Below are 25,904 nucleotides of genomic sequence, written 5' to 3'. Positions count from 1 at the left end.
TGCTGGCAGGTTCATTCAACACAAGCAAAAATCACACGCTGTAGTATTTTTGACCACTTCATCAACAATAGCGGGCTATAGGAACAGTATAAAGTTTCATTTCGATTACATCAATCACATTTACTAAAAGGAAATAAATACTACAATAATATAATTATTTTGCCAATATTTGTTGCGATTTATTAGAAGGCAAAAGTGCAAAGTGTGCTAAAATATTTTCCTAAAAAATGTAGGTCAAACAAAACTTTGCATTGGTGTAACATTACACAACATATTGTATGTTTTATCAAGAATAATGAGGGGAGATGAAGTGGAACGATAGATAATTTATCTTTTCACCTCTTTAAATTAATCTCACTAGTCACTCACACAAGCTAACATGGATCATTAAGTAAGTCTTCCACAAAATACCAAATGTGTCTAATGTCTGTAATTTAGGTTACTACATCAATTTGTTTAGAATACGACTTTGAAAGAGGGACTAAATAACGTATAGAACCACAGACGAGTCCTTCAGGAAAAAGACGGATGGTAACGTGGTTGTCTTCTTTGGGTGATGTCAGGAGCCACTGACGTCTGCCACCTGGCTTCAAACAACCCCGACGTTCTGCTTCTGCAGCTTCTTCATGTTGAGATGGGATTTGATTTCACCTATCTGCCTCAGGGACTCAATGGTGTCATGCACAGACTGGAACCCTGTCCAAAACAGAAATGTGTTGTGCATAGGAGCTCCGATACACTCTATTTGAGATGCAAATCACTATTTGAATATTGCTGATGATTGATGAGTTATATTGCCACTCAGTGACTTTGGTGGATTCTGGTTTATGGTTCTATAGTGCTATGATCATTTATAATGCTAGTTTTTTGCTTTCTAGATAATTCGATCCTAATGATCTGCTTCCACGACTTCATTGGTTAGTTACTGCCTAAAACAGAAATGTGTTTCCATACTGCTGGACTTCAAGAAGTAATATTCACTGACTGAACTGTGAGATGGAGGTATAAACTTTCTTTCTCAATGATGGGATATTAAATCTCCCTCTGTCTCTTTTCAGCCTGTCTTGCCATCGATATTTATGACACACATTAATAATGCATTGCTTTTTTCCCTTTTATAACCGTCTCTCATTCATTCTCATTCATCTTTCCCTTCTATACTTAAAATAGAGCTACGGATGGTTGGGTCTCTAGGACTGGGAACGATGGCTTACAGGTGATTCATGGAGCAGTTAAGCTCAGATTTCATTTTACCGAAGGAGATCTTGCCCTTTCTGTATTTTGCAACCCTCCTAGAGAGGCTGGAGACTTAAGAGTCTACACTCACCGACCACTTTATTAGACACACCTGTCCAACTACTCGTTATCGCAAATTTCTAATCAGCCAATCACATGGCAGCAAATCAATGCATTCAGGCATGTAGACATTGTCAAGACGATCTGCTGAAGTTCAAACTGAGTATCAGAATGAGGAAGAAAGGTGATCTACTGGGATTTTTTGCACACAACCATCTCGAGGTTAACAGAACATGGTCCGAAAAAGAGAAAATATCAAGTGAGCAGCAGTTCTAAAATGTCTTGTTGACACCAGAGGTCAGAGAGGAATCACCAGGCTGATTCAAGCTCATAGAAAGGCAACGGTAACTCAAATAACCACTTGTTACAACTGAGGTATGCAGAAGAGCATCTCTGCCCAACACCTCAAAACCTCGAGGCAGACGGACTACAGTAGCAGAAGACCACGCCGGGTACCACTCCTGTCAGCTAAGAACAGACAACTGAGACTACAATTGCCCCAGGCTCAACAAAACTGGACAATGGAAGATTGGAAAAACGCTGGAAGGCCTGACGAGTCTCATCTCTGCTGCGACATTTTGATGTTGGGATCAGAATTTGGTGTCAACAAAATGAAAGCATGGATCCATCCTTCCTTGTATCACCGGTTCAGGCTGCTGGTGGTCTAATTGTGTGGGGTATATATTTTTGGCACATTTTGGGCCCCTCAGTACCAATTGAGCATTGTTGCATTGCCACAGCCTACCTGAGTGCTGCTGACCATATCCATCCCTTTGTGAGAACAGTGAGCCCATCTACTGAGGACTACTTCCAGCAGGATAACACACCATGTCATAAAGCTCCAAACATCTCAGACTGTTTCATGGACATGACAATGAGTTAACTGTATACAAATGGCCCCCACAGTCACCAGATCTCAGTCCAATAGAGCAGCTTTGGGACGTGGTGGAACGGGAGATTGGCATCATGGCTGTTCAGTGGACAAATCTACAGTGACTGTGTGATGCTGTAATGTCAATGTGGAGCAAACTCTATGGACTGTTTCCAGTATCTTATTGAACCTATGTCAAGAAGGATTAAGGCAGCTCTGAAGGCAAAAAGGGTCCTACCTGGTACTAGCAAGGTGCACCTATTAAAGTGGCTGGTGAGTGTGTTTTCCATGTGCATTTCTTCCCCTGATGTACAGTATATGCTAACATACATGCACTATGCATGTGTTTGCGCCCTGCTGATGGCGATCGCCCACCTTTGTGGTATTCTTGTTTGAGCAGCTGCATTTCCTCGTGAAGGCCGTTCTCCACAGAGCTCATCCTCTGAGCGAGTCTGGCGTCAGAGTGTTTCAGATCACCTGCCTGGCAGCGTTCGGCCTTCTTCAGCTGGGTTTCAAACTTCTCCACGCGGGCCTCCAAAGCGTGCATCCGGTCGGAAAACCCTGACACCGTGGTTAACTGAAAACAGAGTGCATGCATATTTAAAACAAAACAAAACATTTGCATGATCACCTGACAAGTTGATGCATGAAAACAGTACATTTCAAACAGAGATGTAATTTCTAAATGAGACTTGAACGTACCAGTTGTTCCTCTCGTAATGTGCAGCGCCGGTCCGAGCTGCTGAGTTCTTGTTCCGTCCACTTTGTCAGAGAAGCCGTCAGCTCTTTGGCTTCCTCCACTTCTCCTGACATTCTGCAAAACCATCAGAAACAGAGAGACAAACACAATCAAGCAGCACTTCAGTAACGGTCTCATAAATTACAAGTCAAAAGCTATAAATTACATTTGCTGTCTTTTTTTCCCCAAACTTTACAGATATTTCCATTAGTAGATTAGAGGAGGTTCTGCACTTCTGATATTTACTGCTGCAAAAACAAAATAACAATTACAAATCAGTAACTGCAATTGTATTTTTAAAGCAGGCAGGTGGATTTCTCGGACAAGTCGTCCATTTCTTTGATGAACCTAGCATCATGTATGTTGTTGTAAGTGTATTCTATAGAGAAGACTTGCTTTAAATCAATCATTCAAGTAAAAAAATATTATTCCTAGATTTCTTTTTGGGATATATATGAAGACCAAAATTCAGATGCACTTTTAAAGTGATGTCTCACTGAAACGACAAAACCAAAAAACAATTCCAATCTCAAAATATGACAAGGTATAAATACGGAATAATGTATTTAATAATGTATTGTATATATAATGTGTTTGCATGATACCTTATGTTCAAAACCAAAGCCCTTTAAATGGAAAGATGCATACCAATGCATGGGTGAACGAACTGACAACTTTATTTGTCGTTGGTTAACTTAAGAAAAGTGGTTGAATGTCATTCTGTTGTAAACCACTTTAGAGTATATAGTTGTGTGTGTGTGTGTGTGTGTGTGTGTAGCTCAACCAACAGTCTCCTGGGGGCAGAAGATGTCAAAGAAAAGCTGCAACCTTGGATGTTTCAGGTGGAATATTGTGTGGGCTGTGTTGAAATGTAAGACGCAATATGCTGTGACTCACTGGAGATTTTATTCTTGGGTGGAATTGTCTGTGCACGAAACCCATCGGTGCTTAAATTCAACTGACCTTTGCTATAATTCGAGAGATTGTTCGTAAATGAGAAAATCAATGGGTTTGTGTCTGAATCAGACTCCACATACAAATCAGTGTGATTCTACAGGGATAGCGACAAGAACTCGGCTGGTTTGGCACCAGAAAGATGACTCTTCATTATTTCTGAGGGGGTTTATATTTTCCTTACCTACTGTGGGCCCCCCTGTATGTAGAATGTGAACAAACATGTTTGGAGCTATTTAAAGATGGATCACTGAAAGAAATCTTGTTCCTCTTCTACCTGTGTCAGAAAAGCAGTCAGTTTTTCCCTTTAATCTATTTTTATCAGTTAGTTTCTTGGCTCTAAAACAATCAGTGACCTGGTTTCCATTAGAGATCCACAACAATCCTAAGTAGAGCAGATTCATAATTCATATATCTACCCCATCCCCCATGGTAAATCTGTGATTGTTCTGCATATTGCTGCCATAGAGGATTATTTATCAGTAAATCAATTTAAGTCTCTGGAATCAATATTATGAGGATGTGGTGCTGAAATATCCAGTTTGAAATGACTGTAGAGAGACTTAGGGAAGGGGGCTATTATTTGAGAGTAGATCCATGTGTGTCAGACCAGGATGAAAAGGGAACGCGGAAAATCAATGATTCGAGGAGCTCTTCTCAAAAGCAAATAGAACAAGAAAAAGGCCAAACTTCAAAGCCGCACTGAATAAAATGAACAAGTCTTCATTTTCAAAAGTGAGTAATGTTCATAAAGATGACATAAAAGGTAGGATTTAAAGCTACGTCGACACATTTATTGCTCTTTATTGTATCAAAAAAGCAATTTTTGTGGAAAATCCACCTCCATGTAAATATTGATGATATAATAAATCGCTGCACTGATTGCATTCCCACCAAACCCCAGCTTGATAATCAAGCGACTCCCTGGAGGTCATGTTTTAGCAGCTCGCAATGTGTGCAATCCATTACTACCACAAGATTAGAACTATTGTGGTAAAAGAGAAATGGAATTTGAATATCAGTATGGTAAGAAAGTGTGTTTAAGTTGTTCACACTCTTTAGTTGATATTCTTGCCTGTTTTCTAGCAGCTGAAGTCTTGATTGCAGGTCGGACATGGCGCTCCTTTGACTCTGGGAATGCTCTGACAGCGAGGCCTCCACCCGCTTGAGGTCTTGGCACATCTAATAAAAAATAAATAAAAAAAATAAAAAGACACACAGTATTTTAAACTGGACCATCTCCATGATTTGGCCTTCCTGCTCCTGCCGAGTCAGCATGATTGAGCCCTGGTCTTGGGCAGGGAATATCAGCCTGTGGCCCACTTTCTCTACCCTCTCAATCACCTTTATGATACAAGTCTGACCGCCACTCCAAAGCTAATGCGATGTCACCATGATGATAGACTGCCCTGCGCTACCCTAAAGAACCCAAGCCAGGTCAAACTGGTGCGAGCATCTACCATTTGAGGGCGGACATCCCTGTTCATGTTCTGAGTTCTAATCTCGTACAAACGACAACTGTTTCTTCTGTTTGCGACTGGAATATTCAAAATCTTTCAAGACTCCAACGCCGTCTGTACGTTCAGACTGGATAGGGATTAATCCAGGGATGGAGAGTTTGCTCATTAGTGTAGTACAACATGATTTAAGTAGAATAACAAGATTAAGATACAAGTACTGCAAATCAGTATTTATAAAAACATAATGCCAACATGCTATGCATGGAAACACCTCCATAATGATGTTTGAAAGGTAAATGCTTGATTTAGTTTTCATGCTGGTATTCAGCTGCCTTGTAAATGGAGTAGATTTTATTTAATCTAGATAGTGTATGTCTACATGTTCTACTCTGATGCACCGTTTCTCACCTTGGCTTCTAGTTCTTTGAACCTCGTGTCCACAGTTGATCTGAGCTCTGACACCTTTTGCTGGATTCTGTTCAGCTGCCGGTCCCAAGCGTTCACGTCAGCACCGAGCTTTGTGATGGTGGCATCACACCTGAGATAAGATGAGAAAATACTAATAATTATTGGAATAAGAAGCAGAGAGGGACCACTTAAAGAGAAGAATTTGGTGATAAGGGTGTGTGAAGACAGCTGACTATCCTAGGAGTCTCATTCAGCCAATTTGACACCAAACAAAGCAAAAATGTGAGATGTGTACTTTGTGGTAGATCTCATTTGTAATACAACGTGTTTAGCTTGCGGCATAAACACAAATAGTGCCAACCCTTGTTTTGAGAATTGCAAGATGGCTTCCTTCCCTCCCGTTTAATTTCGATTCAATCACCAGGCCTGTAAACAGTCTCCCTCCTCCTTTCTGCCGGGTCTACTGTGTGTGTTAATATAATATTTGATGACATGCAATGTATGCCTTGCAATCAATTCCAACAACTAATGATGGAGATGCAAAGTGTGAAATTCAGGTTATTTCCCTGTAGACCACTACAATCGTTCTATCAAAAACCCCCGCCTCACTTTATTATTTATTATTTCGTCTGAGGGTTTATTTCTACGGCTTTTATTGAATCATGAATCAGCAGTTTGTTGCCTAATGGGCAATATCCTTACATAACATGGCTGGCCTGCCATAAAACTCAAACTAACAAGACATGTTCAATTAACTGCTGAATAAAAAAAAAAAAAATCCAAATGATCATTGATTTTAATAATAAAAATAAATTCAGCCTCATGGCTCTCCAGTAAAAACGGCCATCTTAATGCAAGTCTTATCAGGGAGCATTAAGATGACAGGTTCTCCTTCGGCAGTGCAATCGATTAGATAAATTAAAGTGTTAAAGTCTGGTGTGAAAGTAATTATTGTGTGCATGTGTATGGGCTCTGTTAGGGTATCAAAAGCAATGCTATAATGGATTGGAAGATGAAGCCTTTCAGACAGGATGCGGTCTGTAGTCACTCAGAGGGAGAGAAAAACAAGTAAAATGCATGTTAATCAGTCAAATTGCTGGTGCATCACACCTTGGTCTAAGAGAATAGCTTGGAGAAATGATCTACTATCTTCAGACTGACAGATCTACAGAGTTCTAACCAGCTAGATTGGCTTTTAGTTTCCTGAGTAGTATTTAAGTACAACACGTAAGCGTTTTAGTGTTTTCAGCCATTTTATTGAACAAACCTGGCAACGCTCCCCCTCAGGTCTCCAATACTAGCCAGGGTCTTCTGGTCCAGGCTTTGAACAGCCATGTTAGTTCCAGCAGTGATGACGTCCCGCTGTGCCATCTGTCTCTCCAGGGTCTGTTCAGACCAAACAAAGCCTATTAGCATATTTTATTCAAAAGGATTGGTAAATGCTGTCAAAATAATCTTGGTTCACATTGATTGAGATGACTCAAACTTGCTAGTATATGACATCACCCCCTATATGAGATGCCGCTTGTGTGCACGGCATCACTGACGGCACATCAAAGAGCCCCCCTTTGGCTTATCGTTGGAGGAAAAGATGCTTTCATCCGAATTAACAGCATATTCATTTCACGCCTGACTTTATCACTACCGTGCAGAGCTTCATCTGCAGATATCGACAGCTAATAATAAAAAAGATAATCGTATTAATGACTCACTTGGAGTTACGTATTCAGTTTTGTGTTAGGTTTTCAGAGGTTAGTACCAAACTTGGTATTATTAAACCTCAAATTGCTCATTTTTGAGTTATTTTTTTAGTTGTTAACGGCAACATCCTGAAGTTAAGGCTGATAAAGAGAGGAGCAGGCTGTGAGCCGGTACTGCACCATTCTGTCAAGTGTAATCAAATCAGCTGCCAGTTTGTGGGTTGCACAAGAAAACAGATGAGAAGAGAAGAAACGAAAGAGATGAACACACACAATTTGTCTGCATGAGACTTTTCAGATGTTTCCAAAAACAGACAGTGACATCATGTTTCACCATTTCCCCACTGGTGTACCTGTATGTCCAGGCTGAGCTGCTTCACTATGCGAGTGACGGTCAGTATGTGGTTCTCCAGAAGCTTACGGGAGAACGCCTCCACCTGGGCGGAGCTCTTGGTGGACTGCAGACTGGACGCCACCTCATCTTTGATCCTGAAAGCCTCCTCCAGGAGCACGGCCAGCGTCCTCTCCTGACCCACCAGACGGCCCTCCAAATTATCGGGCCTTGATCACAAGCACGGTCGTTGCATTTTAGATGTTAAAAATTCTATTTTCTTTTTTAGTCTTTGAAAAGAATATGAGAAGTCAATTTCATGTTTCACGGGACTTGAGGAATAGGATCATTGTTTGAAATTTAAAAAAAAAAATTATCCAGGAAATGATGATGCGTAACAGCTTTTAAACCCGACAATCATCCTCAGATCTCTCATCATCTTCATGTCTGTATTCCTGCTGTCACCTTGACTGACGCTGCAGGGGATTAAGGATTAGTGTGATCTCTATGATTCACGGTGGTGTCAGAAAAGTCAAAAGGTGGTTCCCAAAAACATTTTTTATCCCATTGGCAGAATTAAGTAGAACTCTGGGACATAAAGTGATTTCAGAATTGAATTAATATCCCAAAAGATGTAAGGAAGGTACATAGAGGTAATATAGGAGATTTCATTAATTGAAATATCAAATTCAAGAAGTCAGTTAGAAAAGTTACCTCATGTGGTTCTGATTGGACTGTGGCTTTGATTTGTGGGACATTCTTCTCATCTAAGCAGAGATACGGACATTAGATAATTTTAGTTTAGCTACTCAAACGTATATCTAATCTTTTCTTTCATGGTTTATCAATTTTTGATTTTTTTTCATAGACTAAAGCAAAACAACAAAACTACCTTTGTCTATCATCTTCATTGAATTTTAAATACTCACAGGCCTGTGGGTTTTCTTCGGTTGGCTCTTTGGTTCATATGTTTGGTTGTCACTTGGTAACCGTGGTTTCCTTGAGTATCACCTGCCTACCTGCCACTGAGTATGCCGGTAACGCGAGAAAGGCACATTGTGTTCTTGGCAAACCAACTCTCCAAATCAGAACATCAAATGGGAGAGTTGCTTTCATATAAACTTTCAGAAAAGAAGGCGACTGTTCCCGAAAAGTAGCAGATCATCAAGGCTGTTCGCAAAATGAAAGAAATCTGACTGATTTTAGTAACGTAAATGTGACGTCATTTGGTTTTTCAAATTCAACAGAAACCCTTTTCTCAGATTCTTAATAATCCGTGAATCCTTTTTCAACTTCTGGCTGACAACAACTATTGACCTCAGCATGCTCTTTCACTGAATGTTTCAATCATAAACTAGAAAGAAACACAGAGTTCCTCCACCAAGGCCAAAGACACCATTTGAATGGAATTAGCTGGCTGAATCCATCAAACACCATTAAAATACATTGGTCTGCAGCAACTCGAGGCCAGAAAACAGGATGGGTGGCAGCAGGGGAGTATTTGGTGAAGAATTAAAGGCGCCGTAGTGTTACGACCCAACTGGTAGGCCGCAACAAGAAATGGCAATGGACTCAAGTAAGTTAGACAAATTCACACATATTCAATGAAAACTCAAAAATAAGGAGGAGCAGCATTGTCTTTCAAGGTGGAGACCATAAAATAGTATAGCAGCCTCCAAGATATCGATCTGTCGATTAACATTTATTTCTAAAGCGCTTAATCACATCCACAGACATTTCAAAGCGCTCCTGATGCTGGTAGCTGCTCCAGTGTAAAAGAGTCAGAGCTGGCCAGATGCCTCCTGTTGCTCTTCTGCAGTCAGGACCTGTGAAAAGAAGCAGAGAAAAACAGGTGTCTATTCAGTTTTTCCTTCTGAGTGAATGATCTCTGAAAAGCTCAATCCATTTGTATTTAACCAGGACCTCACCTTACATGATCAGAATGTACTCAGAGGTGTAGTGGCACCGAATCACTTCCAATTGAGTGCAGGCTGCACACACACATACACACAGAGCTAAGCAAGACCTACGAATTAATGCTGTGTCAAGAGGACCAGGTTCATTAAGAGGGAAAAGCCTGCTCACTGCAGCATCATCAGTTATCCCTGCTAGCACAAGCTAAGAGATCGCATCTGAAAGGAAGTGTTTGGCACACACACACACGTATACACACACACAACTCCATTTACTTAGCTGAAAGGAGGATTCAGGGCTGCTGACTGTGTTGTTGTCGGTCTAATCCTGGTTGTAACTGAAGCATTTCATCTTGTGGGATGAATGAGATTGGAAGCACACTGATGCCAGGCGAAAACAAACCAAAAAATTGCCTTCACACATCCACGTTGCTCACAGACTCGTGTGTCGAGTCCAGCTTGAAAATTGATGATGAAAATGGGAGCAACACAGATGAACTGGTTTGAATTAAACTGATTTATTTAGATTTTAAAAAATGACAAACAATGAGATGCAAATGTTGATGTCGGTTTGGGGTGTTTGTGGCTCTTTTATAAATGATAAGAATAACTTATTATAAATTATATAATTAGGATACATTAGAGGTGTTGTTTTTCTTCTGTTGCTGTTTTGGTTGCATAGAAATGAAATCTAAAAGGATTCCAGCTTTAGTTATTTCATTCACATTCATAATTAGCTCACACCATTTATTTATTGTTTGTGTACTGTAATTGTTGAGTTCGAGGTAGGAAACATTCAAACATAAAACCTTCCAAGCCGCCCCTCATTTGACTTTGAACAACAGGGTGAGGTTCATTTCTAACATCACTCCACTAATGCACTTACTAATGAAATTTGTCTGCAGCAGCCTTTGCAGATAAAAGGTCATTCCTTGACCTGCTCTGTAAGTGGATGTGCGCATGCGCGTTACATATTCGGCAGGAGAGGGAGGTTCATTCTTGTAGTTGTTATCCGTGTGCTCGTTTATCTGACAATAAGAACAATGTTCACCAAGGGGGGATGGAACAGGCCAGTGCTGAAACAAAGACCTGGGGATGGGGGGGGAGGTAATGAGTTATAATACACAACGCACAGCATCTAAAAAGAGAAGATGCTGCTGCTGCTGCTGCTGCATGTGGGTGATAACATTCACTGAAGCCTGACCCATTTGACTGTAGAACATCCAGACAGTGCAGGCGTGAACGCACGACGTGAAAGAATAAAAAAAAAAACACCAACAACCCAAAAAACCTTTTCAGTTTTCAGACTTACAAAGCATATCCAAATAATAACTCTATACATATTACACAGATGAACAGAAATGGGTTGACGGGAGGGTGGTGGGTGGGGGGATTCAAAGTTGAATTATAAACATATCCACGAGGCATCGCGCCGTTACGCAATCAGCGGAATGCTCATTATCCCGTCAAGAGACATGGTTGGCCAGAGGGAGGTGTGGCGCATCCTCTCCCCCCCCCCTTCATTTGAATAAAACAATTAGTGAACAAGTTTTGCTCCAACACTTGGGAATGCACAGTTGACAGAGCGGGGACGCAAAGAATTAAAAAGCATGCGCAACCTCAAGCATTCTGAGTGAATTAGGGATTGAATCAAGGCAAACTTCCCCACTGATGACATGTGTTTTAAGTCGATTAGACTTCTTCTTTCCGTCTGCTGCACAATGTGTGCCATAAAATCTACCGTATTGCCTGCGTAGGCAATCTACAGGGTTCGTTGGGGAGACCATCACTCCCCCCTCTTCATCACCACATCGTGCGTCTCCTTCTTGGCGCTCTGAAACGGAGCATCAGTGGACGGACCCCCGAGCAGCAGCAGCTCAAGTGTGACATCCTTCCACTATTCCGTGTGTGCTCAGGCTGGGTGGCTGCTGTGCGGGAACCATGGAGCAAAAATCACCTAAACACGAGAGCACCGCCAAAGGACAGGAGTCTCTGTCCTATCAGAGGAGGATATGGAAGAATTTCCAGGAGAAAACCAAGCCTTGGCTGAGTCCTAAACTGGGATCGGACCGTCGGTGTGCCAGCGGCGCCGAGGGCAGCAAAAAGGAATCCGGGTTATGGATGTTCAAGAGGAAAAAGAAACAGATGGATCGAGTTTTTTCGTCATCTCAACCGAATCTGTGCTGCTCTCCACCGGCGTCTTTCGAAGGAGACAAGTCCCAGGGAAGCGGCGCCGTCTCCGGCACCAGCAGCGACGTGCAGCCTCTGCTGCAGCACCTCGGCGCATCCTCCGGCGCCACGGGGAGCAAACCCGAGCTGACAGCTCGTGGAAGCCCCAAACTCCCTGTGTCCCAGCTGATCCTGTACCAGCAGAAGAGCTCCTCTCTCGGCTCGGCGTGCTTTGAGAAGCTGGTGTTGGACCCGGCCGCGAAGATGGGAGAGGAGGAGCAGCTGCGTAAAAACGCAAGTGATTCTGTGAGTTAAAACATAAAAAAACCACCCAAAAAACATGGTATATTCTATCTTCATATCAGCTTACACTCTTTGCAAAAATAAAATTTTTAAGCTGTCTTGGCTGGGCCACGGAATGCCCTGGAAATGAAATAAAGGGAGGTGATAGTGGTGCTGCGGCGTGCACACTGCGTGCATCACGAGATGCGCTCGTCCATTCGCCACTCCACTGATTTCTTTACTCCATCCTGTAGTTTGTAGAGCTGCATGGGCCGGATGACTGCAGCCAATGACATTATAGGCCTGTGTGAACATCAAGCATACATCACTGCTTGGTTTTGGTATCATGTCACCATCAAATCCTGGCTGTCTCAGGTCATTTGGTAAAACAAAATACTCCTTGATATGAATCCTGTAGACTTGGTGTTTTGATGTGAGTCAGTTTTCTCTTTTTGCATGTTTTTCTTCCAGGGCAGGGACTGTCCTGTATTTCCACTGCACATCTGTCACAGTGCCCTTGCCTGAAGACAGAGGCTGAAACAGGCCCATTCGTACTCAAAGGGTTCATCGTGTGCACTTTCCATTTCATGAAAATTGACGGCAGCTGTACTCCCACAGAACTCAACAATGCTGAGTCAGTGTACTGTGGAGGAAACAGCATTAAAGAGTTATACCAGCTACAGTTAGGTAGTTGTGGATGCTGCATTCATAAAATGACATCTAACCAGAAATATGTGATGGGACGCTTTCTGACGAGAGTTATTATATCTTTATCATCTTTATTAAGATCATGTGACAGGAAGTTCTTTACACTCAAGAGTTTCAAATCTCTTCTGAGTAGCCAGACGAATCCCTCAAGGAGGCCAGACGCCATTGGTGGTGGCGGCGGTGGCTGATGATTCTGCAGAGTCGGATGAGAAAAATGAGGAAATTGGTGAATCTGTTAAAACTGAGTGCAATGAACAGGTGGAGTGAACTAGAAGCACAGAGAGAATTATATTCAAAAAGAAAACAGCAGCACGATAGGCTACGAGGTAGCGGTAGTGCTAACAGATGGAGGTGACTTTACTGATTGACGGCTCCAAAAAGTAACAACAGGAAATAAAGGATGAGTGTGTTTGAGAGGTGTGCACAACAGGATAGATGGAGGAAGCACACTAGACTCATCTTGGCTGAACTTTTCACTCAAACGTCATTTTAATGCCGTTGATAGACAGAAAACCGATGAAGCTTTACTGTAAAGGAGGATGCCTGTAAGTGCATTGTGTTTCGGCGGCGGGGGTTATAGCAACGCTTTTCATCTCACCACTCCCGAAGTGTTCCAGACCTACTTCTGAGCATAGTCCAGACCGCCGTCTAAATGTAATTTATCACTTAAGCACCCTGGTGAAGTTAGGGTCCAAAAAACTCATCCATTATGTTTATCAGAAGTGCAATGCACTCAGCAGAAGATGCAGAAGAAAGCACGTATCAGTGACTCTGTTGGAATCGATCTTGCAGCTTCATCACAGCACTTTCCAGGTCGGTTATCTCACTTTTGTCAAAGTTGCTACGATGAGCCTGTGCTGTTATTTACTTCCTGTCGCCACGTTTAGATTAGCTTCTGTTGTTCAGTTTTTTTTGGGTTCCCCGCACGGCTGTTTGGAAGAGTGCTGTGGTAAAAATAGTCACAGTGTGACAGCCTCATCTTCTTCAGGTTATAGCACAGCACTGGAGTCTTTTGTTGTTAGCTTGGGCGTATGAACACTCAGTAGATGGAAGATATGCAGCATCCAATCAGCGTGTTATGTAACAAGGTTAGAAGCAGACAGAATAAGACAGAAATGTGAAAGGTGATGATTGATGAGAGGAAGTGAAGGTGATGCAGACAGAGCGGCTCGGTTTATGTTGGAAATTAGAGGTGATGAGATGAGCTTAGATTACAAGAGATGATGATGATGTGATGTGTAAAAGATTAGAGAAGGAGATATGATTGTGCTTCATTAAAACCTGATGCTAAACCAACAGTTATATAACCAAAAAAAAAAGCAGTAAAGACTCACCTTTACAACCTTTTCATGTGTGTGCTGCCTGAATGTATGAATATTATATTTCAAGTCAAAATTTTTACTCTCCAAAAATCCAGTTTTAGGTGAGGCCACACATTATCAAAATAAAAGCATTCAGTTTATTGTCACACTTTCATAAATGAAAAACAAAAAAGAACCTATGGAACACGGCAAGCAATTTGCCTTTTGACATTTTGATACAGAATTTAAATGACAGAGTGGTTTGATGCCAAGTTCTGGAAGTAATTTCATTATCGACTCAATGGAGTAAATAAATAAGATCTTAATTATTACAGGGAGTGAAATATTGATTTCCCTCAAGGGACTAAATAATCCCTAAAATGTTTTATTGGCTCTACAGAACATTTAATAACAGAACGTCATAGTAAAATCTTTGTCTCCATGTTTAACCAAAGTTAAGATCCTGTTGCCCATGTACTGTATATGCAACTGTTGCTCAGTATGTACAACACGCACCATAATGTTTTCTCTCTCCTTCGCTCAGATGTAAGACTTTAAATATTTAATGCCTATGAACCAGGGAGACAGGTTTTTTTTTTTTTTGTGGTTTTTTTTTCAGTGGAGTAAGAATTTTTGATCATGGATCAAATTAATGGATGAGCTGAATGATTTCAGAGAATACTTGTCTTTTTCTCTAGATGAGTGTCTCATCACTTTAAACTAATAAGACTAAGCACTTTTTTTAAAAAATAAAGTAAACATTTTTGGATATTTATAGCCATATTTAAGAACAATGCTAAGAGGGTTTTCTGATTGGTCCAGCTTCACTGAGTTTCTATGGATGTTTTGTTGTCTGAATTTAGAACAGCCTACTTATTCTTTGGCCACCATTGATTGAACCATTTTTCTAAGTGAAGTAAAGCGTATCCAACTCAGGAGACGTGTTGCACATCGTCGCCATGATTCTGGTTCCTCTCCCAGCGATGCAAACACTAAGAACTGAGCCATGTGTGGTTGTCCTGCAAGACAAACTCGTGTCATCCCTCTGGTTGTGGCCTAATGGCAGCTTAAAGTAGAATCCATTACAGCTTTAGGGACCATCGGTTGTAACACAGACTGACAAGCACATGATTGATACTGACCTCAAAACTGTCTGGGCATCCTGAGGTAGGAAAAAAACCCCGCATTTCCACAATGCCAAAAATACGAATTTACACCATTTGGGGGATGTTGATGGGTTTCATCTCTCACTTTGTGATTAAATGTCTTGTAGTGCCGAGCGTGTGCCTCCCACACATCTGAGACTGCCTTTTTTCTTTGCTGTGGAAATGTTTGAACATCCTGCGGTGGAGGATTCCAGTGGTTGCGCCAGTAGACAAGCAAAACTGATAGCAGGTGATTTATAATAAGTCGTACTTCAAGGAGGTTGTTCCATCTGTTCGCTGCCTGAAGGCTCAGGAGCTGAGGTTTGAATTCAGTCCTTCTGCTTCAGAGATTGAGAGCGTCGTGATGGTGGTGGCTTTATTTTAATGCCTTAAATTTAAATATTACAGATTGCTCTCGTAAATTTGTGTTAGCAGATATTTCTTTGCCTCAGGTCTTCATTTCATTGATGTGACTCATACTGTAAAAAAAAAAAAAACCAACTATTAATTTCACCGCAAGCACTGAAAGTGGAGGAAAAAAGAAATCAGAAGCATATTATTATTATTATTATTATTTAGAAACGGAAACCATTATTAGTATTATACAGTATAATAACAATAATAGTGACGCTGATGGCGATGACGGTGGTGATGACGACGATGATGATGATGATGAGGCGAAGGAGGATGATGATGATTATTCTGAGATAGAGAAGTGATGCTAATCCTCACCAAGTGGCGACTGAGATGAAGAAGTCTTTGTTGAGTTCATTTGTATCAGTTCATTGTCTCATCCTCACCGCTCTCTCATGTCTCCCCTTCTCTTATCGTCTTAACGTCTCTGATAATGACATATTGTCCTCCCTTCCAGAAATTCGCATAGGGCGAATCCAAAATACATTCCGGCCTGTCACAGAAGCAGTCGGGGTAACTGAAGACCCAGACTCTGTTTTGTGACATTGCTCTACCCTCTAGCATACACACAACAGGCACACACACAACCCACTGAGGTAAACACAGGCATGGTGATGCCTTCGCTGGTGTGTGAGACACTGTTGTTGTAAATGAGGTACGTTGTAGACTGCTAAATGACTCAGAAGTGTTAATGAATGGCAGCACAATGAGCGTGGAGATAAATGGGGTTCTCGTACTATTATCTGAGCTGACAGAGACATCCAACTCACACCGCCTCCTTTTTTTCTTTCAGTACGGCAATAATTGTTCCTATATTTTAACAAAGGCCAAAAGTTGTGACACAGATGATATTCAGCCAGAGAGCCTGCAGAGATATGACTGCTTTTAAATCAGGTATTTGCTTTTTAGCTCTGGATGCCGGCTTCAGTAATTTTCAATGAGTCGAGTCAAGTGGCGACTCAGCTTTGGGAAGGGTGTTTGTGTGTTGGGGTGGGTGTGCAGGGAGGACGGTCAAATTACACATGACACAGCGCAAAAGAGCTGCTTTCCTAATTTTGTTTCCCGATTTTACATGTAGCAGAAACAAATATTACTTACTGGCTTTTTCCAATGTCCTCTAACCCTGTGGATGAAAGGGTCACATCGTACTTTACAGTAAATGGTCGACAGAGCAAATCTTATTGGACATTGGATTATTAACCCCTTAATCTTTGCTGAGTTTCTTTTTTATACTAATGCACAAGCGGAATAAGCGGTCAGAAAATGAATGAATGAATGAATGTGTGCACTTTAAAAAAAAAAAAAGTAAAATTACTCATCAATATGTGTATAGGTTGTTTTGAAATACGCCTCTGGATCTCTATGTCCCATAATGCTTTTGTAACATCTTTATTATGACGAGATAGATTTTGTGCTAGCTCCTTGTCGAAAGGCCCGAAAGAAGCCTTTGTTTCGACCTCTTATCTCTGTTCTACCATTGACTTGTTGAAGTGTAACAACATAGAAACCTGAGCCGTGGTCATAATTTGTACACATGCGTGAGATGAAAGTGAGGACGAATACAGACAGATGCAGAAAGATGAGGATAATACAATGATGATCAATCTTTGTGGACAGAACAACACATGCGGACCAAAGGCTGTGGGAGGATGTTCCTACTCCTCATGCTAATCAGGTGTGGATGATTTGCAACTCAATGCAGACTCCACTTCCTCAGCGGTGAGAGGATATTGAATATTTGCAAATGAGCTTTTTGCTGAAGCCGTCCCGATGGTCTGAGTCATTAATGTTCTTGGGGCCTATTGAGATCCATACCTTAGCATGGGTGTACTTTTGATGCTCTTCATCAAACAAGTGGGCATTTTTATTTCTTAGTGTTTCCTGTCCTTTTTGTCAATATGAAATTATTGTACCTGAAAATCCACTCAGGATATTTTGAATGTGATTTACTTATTACATCAATACCTCATTTGGTTTTAGCTGGGCAGGACACATCTGTCACACTCAGGCCATTACATAAGAGCATATTCTAATAAATGTCTGGGCCTGTATCTTATATAATATTTCCAGTTTTATTCTTTATTTGTTCTTTCCTTAGTCAGGAAGGTCCCATCAGGACATAAGATCTCATCCCTCGGGGAGTCGTGACCACAGAGCTACATATTTTAACTTTTACATGAGCTAAGGTGAGTAATGGTGTAATGCAATTTGAAGAATAGTGAGGGAGAAAAGACATGAACCATATTAGATTGCCTGTTGGCCCGCTGTCCCGTATCGGAGCAGACAGACGGTCTGCAGACTTAACTGCTGCTCCTGATGCAACGGAGTGGAAGGATGCATCTAACGATTGCTGTGCAGAGATGGATGAGCAGAATTTGTAACTCAAAGACGTGTTTTGCTCCTTTTAAGCTTCGTCCATGGAGGCATGAAGTAACAAGTGAGAGAGCTTAGTTGGCTTCATTTTTCCCCATTGCTTTGTTAAGACTTGGGATGCTAATTGAGGCAATTCAGATAACATTTATCCAGCAATGTTTTGCATATCACAAGAGGACGGGTTCAGGTCATTTATTTTATTTTTTTTAATCAACATATCTGTAAAATTTGATGGTATGAGTTTCATTTGGTTCTCCGACTGACATTGAAACACAATTTTGGCGCAAAATATCATCCACAGCAGGGGAAATATCAGTCAAAGGCCGTCTGAACCTGTAACACAACAGCTCTGTCTCTCAGAGAGAGGATGGATGCTTTTAATTGACTCCAGTTGCCCTGTGCTGCTGCTGATATTCCTGCAGAATGTTTCTGAAGCTTGGCAGGGACTTGGTGCCACCTGCTGGTGCATAGCTAACTGGTCTCTCTGGAGAGGAAACTGGCAGGACGGGCCGAGCGAGGCTTTTGGCTGCTGTCTGGTTGTGATGCATTTTCTGTGAGCCTTCAACACACTTTGTCCTCTCTATGAGATTAAGATGAGCATTTAAGTGCATGACTGCAGTCTGGGTCCTGGAATTTAGTTTTAGAATATAGGTTAGTCCCTTCAGTTAGTTGTGTATTTTTATGTCTGCTGCTTATATATTATGGCTCAAATGAAATCTCACTCAAAGTTTTTCTAAATGTTGGTGATGCTTTCAGACTGATGCTCTTCAAGGCTAGTTTCCCTTATACTGTATAAGAAAGTTTAATGCAGGCTTATCTGCGTCTCTGCTGCACAGATTGGGGGAACAGAAGTGTAGTCACGAACAATCTTGAAAATTTAGACCTTAGTGCACCATTTATTTTGAAGTGGGAGTAGAAGATTAGGATAGGAAACAAAAGGCACGTTTTTATGGTTCACAGAAGGTTACTCAAATTCTCCACAATCAATTTCCACCCTCTGACTAACCCATAAATCACTCCGGGGCACACTGCAGCAGCGACACACTGCAGAGAGGGAGAGGCTTTGCACGATTTATTAAAAATATTGTGTGTATTTGATGCTTGATTAAGCATCGTGAAAAGGCAAATCAACAGTGTTGGGTTGCCGCTCCCTACTTTTTTTTTCATGCTGTTCATCACCTGCCTTTTCTTTTTCTCAGTTTGTTTAGCTTTCCTTTCCTTCTGTCATCCATCATCCACTTGCACTCCTTTACATTCGCTGGTCATGAACCTGGTGAACGTCTAGAGTTCCTCCTTCAAGTGAATGGTAGAAGTAACATCATCGATGCCACTGGCATCACCACCACTTTTCATCAACAGTCTTATGTCATCTTGGGTCTCCTACCATTAACTTTCTAATTTTCTGACACTTAGCTAACATCTCGTCACAGGAAATCTTTCATGATGAGGAATTCCAAATGCAACTCAATGATTGGCTTCTGTACCGCTTTTCTTATTAATTTTGAATTGGAAGGTCCTTTTTGGGGCATGTGCACGTCGGTATGTCTTTCTAATGCCATAAAAGTGGATTAGAAACACAACACGAACAAATAAATTCTTATTGTTGTTGTTGACAGGAGTGTTTTACCTTTTCTAATGCTTTATGCCATCAAAACATTATTTTCTGGCAGAATTCGCTCCCACAATGGACAGAACATATTTTGCCATTGTTATCTTAATTCTCAAGATGATGGGTGATGGAGACTCTCCTTAAAGATAATGATGTGACAAACCCAGCAGCTTAGTACTGGGTTGTGTTCAGCACATCTCCTGAACATTTGAAGAAACAGGATGTTTTTAAAATAGTTTTTCAGTTACAGCTGGAGACTGTTTACGGCCTGTTTCATGCTTCCCTTGATCCAGTTACCAGTTGTTGTTCTAAGTGCTGTAAAATATATAATTATCCTGGATGGATTAAATCTCACGTCTTTGAACCTTGAATGCTAATATGTCTGGATGCATCCCTCGCAAGCACATTATCAATATCAGGATGAGGCGGTTGTTATGGTGACAAAAAAATGTTGAGAATATCAAACTGCCTATTATCCATTTTACTTCCCTAGCCTGTTGTAAAATAAGTAATCCTTGTCCTTGTCCTTCAAAGACTGATGTTATAACTGCAGACTGGACCGTCTGACCTTCTAAACGAAGGCACAAAACAAGACGTCAGCTGGTCAGCTCGGAGACGAACAGTTAACACCGATATAAATGGAAATGTGTCTGGACTGATTCAAGCGCGCTAACGCTAGGCGAAACACTAGACATAACAACCCTTTAGATCAAGACACAAGTAAATGAATGACAGCTGATGCTTCTAATGTAGATTAATTCACAATCCATTTGTAATTTTAGTTGTTGTAATGACACAAAGGTGTGATTTATATCTTTCATAATGGAGGAAATCAGTACAAACTAAATAGATAGATAGATAGTTATACTGTATACCTTATCAATCCCAGAGGAAATTGTACATATCCACTGCTCAGGCATACATAATGAATAAATACTGGATAAACACCAGGAGAAAAAGAAACACTGACACCACAGGACAGGACATACCACAAGACATACACTACACTAACAGACACATACAGCACTAACAGGACATATACTAAACTAAAATATAAACAGTAATATAATAATAACAGTAATATAATCGTACAGAACAAATTATTTTTAAAAAAGTGTAAAAAAAACAACAACTTTCAAGTTTTGGTAGAAATTTCTTTTTAGTGTGCTGAACAAAGTGAATTGTGAATTTTGTAAACACCTTATACATCCATACCAGATGATACATAAAGCAACTTTATATTTTTATGAGCATAATTTAGACATTTATTAATTATTTATTGAGCTTAAAGAGTCTGTGTTCCCTGGGGTCTGGGAGGAAACTCCACCTCCTGACAACAATCGTTCAAATAAAAAAAATTGTGCCAGGTTGTGTAAACATGAGCATTCATTAGCGACCTTCCAGCCACTCTGTCGCACTGAAGTTTCCTTCTCCAACAGGTGTTTGCTATTTCTAAGCCGTGATAATGAACACAGACCGCAGCTATAAAAAGTCCTGCGGCGTCACAGCATTACTTTTCATTTCACATAGTTTCTTTTCATCTTTTCACCTTCACTCTAGCTCTATTTGTATGCTTGTCTCTTCTCTCCACCTTATTTGCCCTTCTTTCTTTCTTTCGTACCTGCGTTCCTTAATTTTTCCCTTCATTCTCCATCTCAAGGACAAATAGCTGGGATGTTGAAGAGCTCGCAAAAGTCTAAGGTCATGTGCCATTTCCTTATGGCGGGCTCTGGGTGGGAGGCGTGATGATCCACCAGCGTGTTAATTCACTGGCCTGACATTAAAGCGCTGTGCCCTCTGACACGGTGAAGCAAGCCAAGCTTTCCTGTTCCCATTCGTTTTCACATCTGCTGTTGACAGATCAGCTGACGCTCATATTTCCCATAACCTCTCCATCCCTCTCGGTCCGCTGATTGTTTTACATTATTTTCAGACACATTGACTCAACTGATTGCACCGTCATCCATGAGTTCCACAGAATCAGGGGTGAGTTGAAGCACTTTACTTTAAATGTGACTCAATTTGGGTTAATTGCATTTTTACTTGCATTTTATACCTGTGCAGCCCAAAGATCTTGACTGCGTTCCTCATTTATTATTGATGAGTATTTTATGCTTGTGTTTCTAATGAAATAGACCTCACCCTGCACTAGTATCACATTTAGAAGTGTAAATCTTCACACCAGTGTTGTGATCCTTGTGTTTCATAGCAATCATTGCTTGGGCTGCACTAACCATGTCATGCTTAGCATAAGGGTTGTTATAACTGTGACCAATGAATCAAATGGGATTGCGCAAAAGAGTGTCAAAAGGGTTTTGGCTGAGATGGGATTTTCATTGAAAAATTCACTAAGGTAAATTGTTGGTAACCAACAAGCTTTCATTGGTTTTCATAAAACTATGACAGGGCTTGTGGGTGCTCTGATGAAAAGGGATGAATCACCGGGTAAATACTTGAAGGTTTGCTACTCCAGTCACTCGGGGTCCGCTGTGGGCTTCCATCCAGGTCTGGAGTGTAGGCTGGTGTGATGACACACTGTGTGGGTGAATAATCCTGACTTGTTCAAGGTAAAGCCTTCTTGAATACTTGTGCGATGGATTTCTGCTACAGTTTTTACCTCTGCTAAAGAGGTTGTGTTTTCGCCGGCATCTGTTGTTTTCTTTTCAGAATTGCACAATAACTGGAAAATGGGTTTTTGTGAACCTTGGAAGGAGAGTTGGCGATGCAGGAAAGAAGCCATTAGATTTGAAAGCTGTTAGATTTTAAATAGATCAAAGCTAGTTGCACTAGCTTTGATCTATGGTCTTACTCACACTGGCCTTCTCCCCTCGTCTTTCTGTCTTATCCAGTTCCTGATTGTACAAAAATTGAAATTTGACCTTGACCTAGTTTTGTCAAGGTCAAGGTCATAATCTCATTTTCATCCCCTTCGCTGCCTGGGTATTGTGCTTTTTGTTTCATCTGTTTATCTGCAACGGTTGCGAAGATATTACAATACATCACCGCTTTGAAGCGGGATGCATTAAAAACAGTAGAGCCAGGAAGTGGGAAGCATATAACTGCCAAAATAAAACAGGAAAGGCATAAATATCAACATAAGTTGGACTAATGAACTCTGATCAGTATTTGATTATTGCGCGGTCAGCTTTATATCAGTCCTTAGCAATGAAGTCTTTTTCGCGTTCATTTATTAAGGTATACTGCTGACCGTGTTTGCACCACTTTTGGTTCAGCCAGGTTCAAGACATTTACACATTTTGAATGGAATTAGCTGCAATATTCTCACAATCTTTGACTTGTGAGATTTTAAAGCTCTGCTACTTAATGTTTTTAATTGCTTTAGTTAAAACTCCTTGATGTTTGTTGTTCTCAGCTCTCTCCTGAAAAGGAGACTCTATCCTCAGTGAGACCACCTGGCTGATTAAAGACTGACTTAAGTTGTTTTAACAAGGTCATAAGGACATTCATATAAGACTTTTTTATACATTTATTCACTCATCATATTTTTTGAGCTGGGTTTCTGTCATTCTTTCTCCTTCCTGTAGTTAGACATTTGTTGTTGGGATGCCAGTTTCAGTTTTTAGCAGCCTGGCTGAAATGGATCTGCTAAACTGAAAGGTGCAAATGATGAAGCAAGCAAATTCAAGGAGGGGTGGAGGAGAGAACAGCATACAGTATATCCACATAGACAAAAGTAAACAGAGGAGTGAGATGGTCCCATTTATGGATCTGTGGGCGCTCTGGGGAGGCTGTGCTGAGCCTGTTCATGAGTAATGCCCTCTGGACTTCACCACCCTTAACTTCTACCCCCCTTCTCTCTGTCCACTCCACATCATCATCACTTCCTCTGCACTTCTACTGTCGCGTGTCCCCTTTCAATTAAAAAGTGGTCTTGTTTTATCCCAGTGTCCAGTGTTTTTTTTTCTTTAATTATTTCTGCAAGGCTACTGAGGCTTTCCTTCCCATCATCTCTCTAATTAAAGCCAGGGGGAATTTTTAGCCGACTGTTGGGTCTTCACTATCAAGGCCTGTCTGCTCTGCTAGTTTTGACTTATTTCAACACAGATGCCACAAATTAATTAGTGCGAAGAGGAGGACGCATCTTAGAGTTCATATCACATATTAAGTCGCTGATTATATTCGAAGACATGATCTTATGATGATTTAGAAATCATTTAAGTCCAAATTAAATCAATGGGATAAATATGATCCACCGCTGTTACATTAAGTGGATTAGCTGTACTTAAATATACTTAGTGTCACATCACCAAAGGCGGCGAGGGTTTTAATATGAGCTGGCATTGAGTCATGTTGATCAGTACCTCACTGGAATGACATGCCGATGCTCATCTTGAATGAAAAGTGAAATTAATGACAGGAGCAGTTTTTTTCTTCACGTGTGTCGCCGGTACAGAGAAACTCGTGTCGAGTGTCTTTGTCTCCAGACGGATTAGAGACCAGTCAATCAGAGCAATTGCATACAGCCGCTCCTGGTGGCTGCTGCATTTGTTTAATTGATTATTGATCTGCATTCTTGACAAAACGTCTCAAGCTCGCTACAACATATGGCGCATGAAAGCAAATATAACAGCCTCTATGCCTGAATATGTTCTCCCTGTCCATCTGTCTGCCTGTTTGTGTGGGACACCATGACACTTCGTGCACCTCCTCCCATTTCTCCTTCTGAAAACACTGGAATAGTAAAAGGAATGATGGGAGAAGAGGTGCTCGTGCAGCTTGTGTCAGCTCCGCTGTCAGTCACGCCTTGCAGAATTCTGGGCTGAGTGTTTGCATGCTTGCATATGTGTTTTTACTGACACTACATGGTGCATCCTTGTGTGCACTGGTAGGATATGTGTCAGGATATGTGGTGAGTAATTAACAGACAGATGGAGTGCACTCCAGGGTTCGGTGTGCAGATATGCCAACACTGGAGATTTGGGTAAGGATGAAGGCATTGCATTGGGTGTGCTTGTTTATCGCATCTACATGTGTGTTTGTGTATGTGCAGAAAAGCAACGACCTTACACATCCTATAAGAGTGTATGCCCTCTCCATATGTGTTCAAAGACACTTGTTTTTTTACCTCAAGCTTCTGGTGTTCACACAAGCATGAAGCTGCAGACTATAACCTGAATCAACACAAACATATGCTCACATATCTGACTTTACAGGCTGTCATTTATCTCTTCCTGCTGCCTGTCTGTTGTGTAATCTCCAAACCTAGAATAAAATTTCCTTTACTACCAAGCGCTCTGTCGCATCAATAGTGGGTTTGTTCTTGCTTTCTTTTCAGATCTTTAGTTTTAGCTGTCCTGTAAGCGCCCCGGGCCACCAGATTGAGGTGTGTTATTGTGCTGCCTTGAACTCTGCGACTGAAATGATAAGAGCTGCTGACAGACTAAGGCTACTGCGAACGAGCCAAACACAACAGCACACATGAAAGGGACAGCTGTCGTGTCCTAGTGTCTGACTCTATTATAATATAAGAACATGGACTCGCACACACACACATGCATGCACACACACACCCCTCTCGTTGCTGTGCCTTAACAGAGTTTTGCTGTGACTCTGCAGTAATGTCAGTGCCAGGAAGCAGAGTGGCACCTCTCCGATGTCATGCCCCCCCACACACACACCCCATCTGGCCTGGCAGTCTCCCCCTTTTCACTCTGTAAATGCAAACTGAGCATTACATACATGTGACATCAGACCAACCTTTCCTTCCTGTATTCAAGCGATCTATTGGGATGTTTTTTTTAATCTCCCTTTTCTCCTGCAGCTCTTTTCACATCTATTCTTTTACGTCACCTTATTCTGCCATCTAAATGTTCTCCTCTCTGATTTTTATCCATCATCCCATCTTCCTCCTCTCCTTTCTCCTATCGCTTCTTCTTTTGCTTCATTTATACTGCTGCACATTTTTGGATGATGCTATAGAAACACTTTCATGCTTCACCTCACCAAAAACACATCTATTTTTCCTGCAAACATTCTGCACTTTCCCCCAGCATGAGACTCACTTCTTTTTGCCTCCCTGTTGGTGATAGCACCAGAGGTGCTGCTTTCCTGTGAAAGTAATATTACAGCAAAGCCTTAATAGAAGATCCTCAAGGGTCTATCATGCTTTTTGACTTTTGTATAAGCTCTGTCTGTTTCTCTATTCCTTTCTGCACACCCCATCCCTCCTAGACACAGATTCACCAACTTCGTCATTGATCTGTTTCATCA

General features: G+C 41.2%; 2 protein-coding genes across 2 annotated transcripts in view; one reads left to right on the top strand and one right to left on the bottom strand.

The window, feature by feature from the left end:
• Positions 1-589: 589 nt before the first annotated feature.
• Positions 590-8,517, bottom strand: fam81b (family with sequence similarity 81 member B). Its single transcript, XM_068310829.1, has 8 exons — positions 8,474-8,517; positions 7,782-7,989; positions 6,996-7,114; positions 5,719-5,858; positions 4,936-5,032; positions 2,870-2,981; positions 2,543-2,744; positions 590-696 (listed from the first exon to the last, which is right to left on the bottom strand). Exons 1-8 carry the CDS (start codon positions 8,515-8,517, stop codon positions 590-592), a joined length of 1,029 nt encoding a protein of 342 aa, XP_068166930.1.
• A 3,096-nt stretch (positions 8,518-11,613) lies between these two features.
• The window catches only part of mctp1a (multiple C2 domains, transmembrane 1a), a 98,904-nt gene continuing 84,613 nt past the window's right edge, over positions 11,614-25,904 (top strand). The window contains exon 1 of the mRNA XM_068310416.1: positions 11,614-12,147. Within this exon, the coding sequence (XP_068166517.1) occupies positions 11,614-12,147 (534 nt within the window). The remainder of the gene's footprint in view (positions 12,148-25,904) is intronic.

This window comes from Antennarius striatus, chromosome 3, assembly GCF_040054535.1.
Source record: "Antennarius striatus isolate MH-2024 chromosome 3, ASM4005453v1, whole genome shotgun sequence".
Lineage (NCBI taxonomy): Eukaryota > Metazoa > Chordata > Actinopteri > Lophiiformes > Antennariidae > Antennarius > Antennarius striatus.
This window is presented reverse-complemented; position numbering and strand designations above follow the sequence as displayed.

What these genes read in the sequence shown, in the direction of transcription:
- fam81b (XM_068310829.1), bottom strand. Translation starts at nt 8,517, where the DNA reads ATGTCCCACAAATCAAAGCCACAGTCCAATCAGAACCACATGAG. An exon ending in CTGAGGGGGAGCGTTGCCAG is followed by an intron (nt 5,859 to 6,995) that starts GTTTGTTCAATA and finishes ATCTTATCTCAG; the next exon opens with GTGTGATGCCACCATCACAA. An exon ending in CAAACAAGAATACCACAAAG is followed by an intron (nt 697 to 2,542) that starts GTGGGCGATCGC and finishes TGTTTTGGACAG; the next exon opens with GGTTCCAGTCTGTGCATGAC.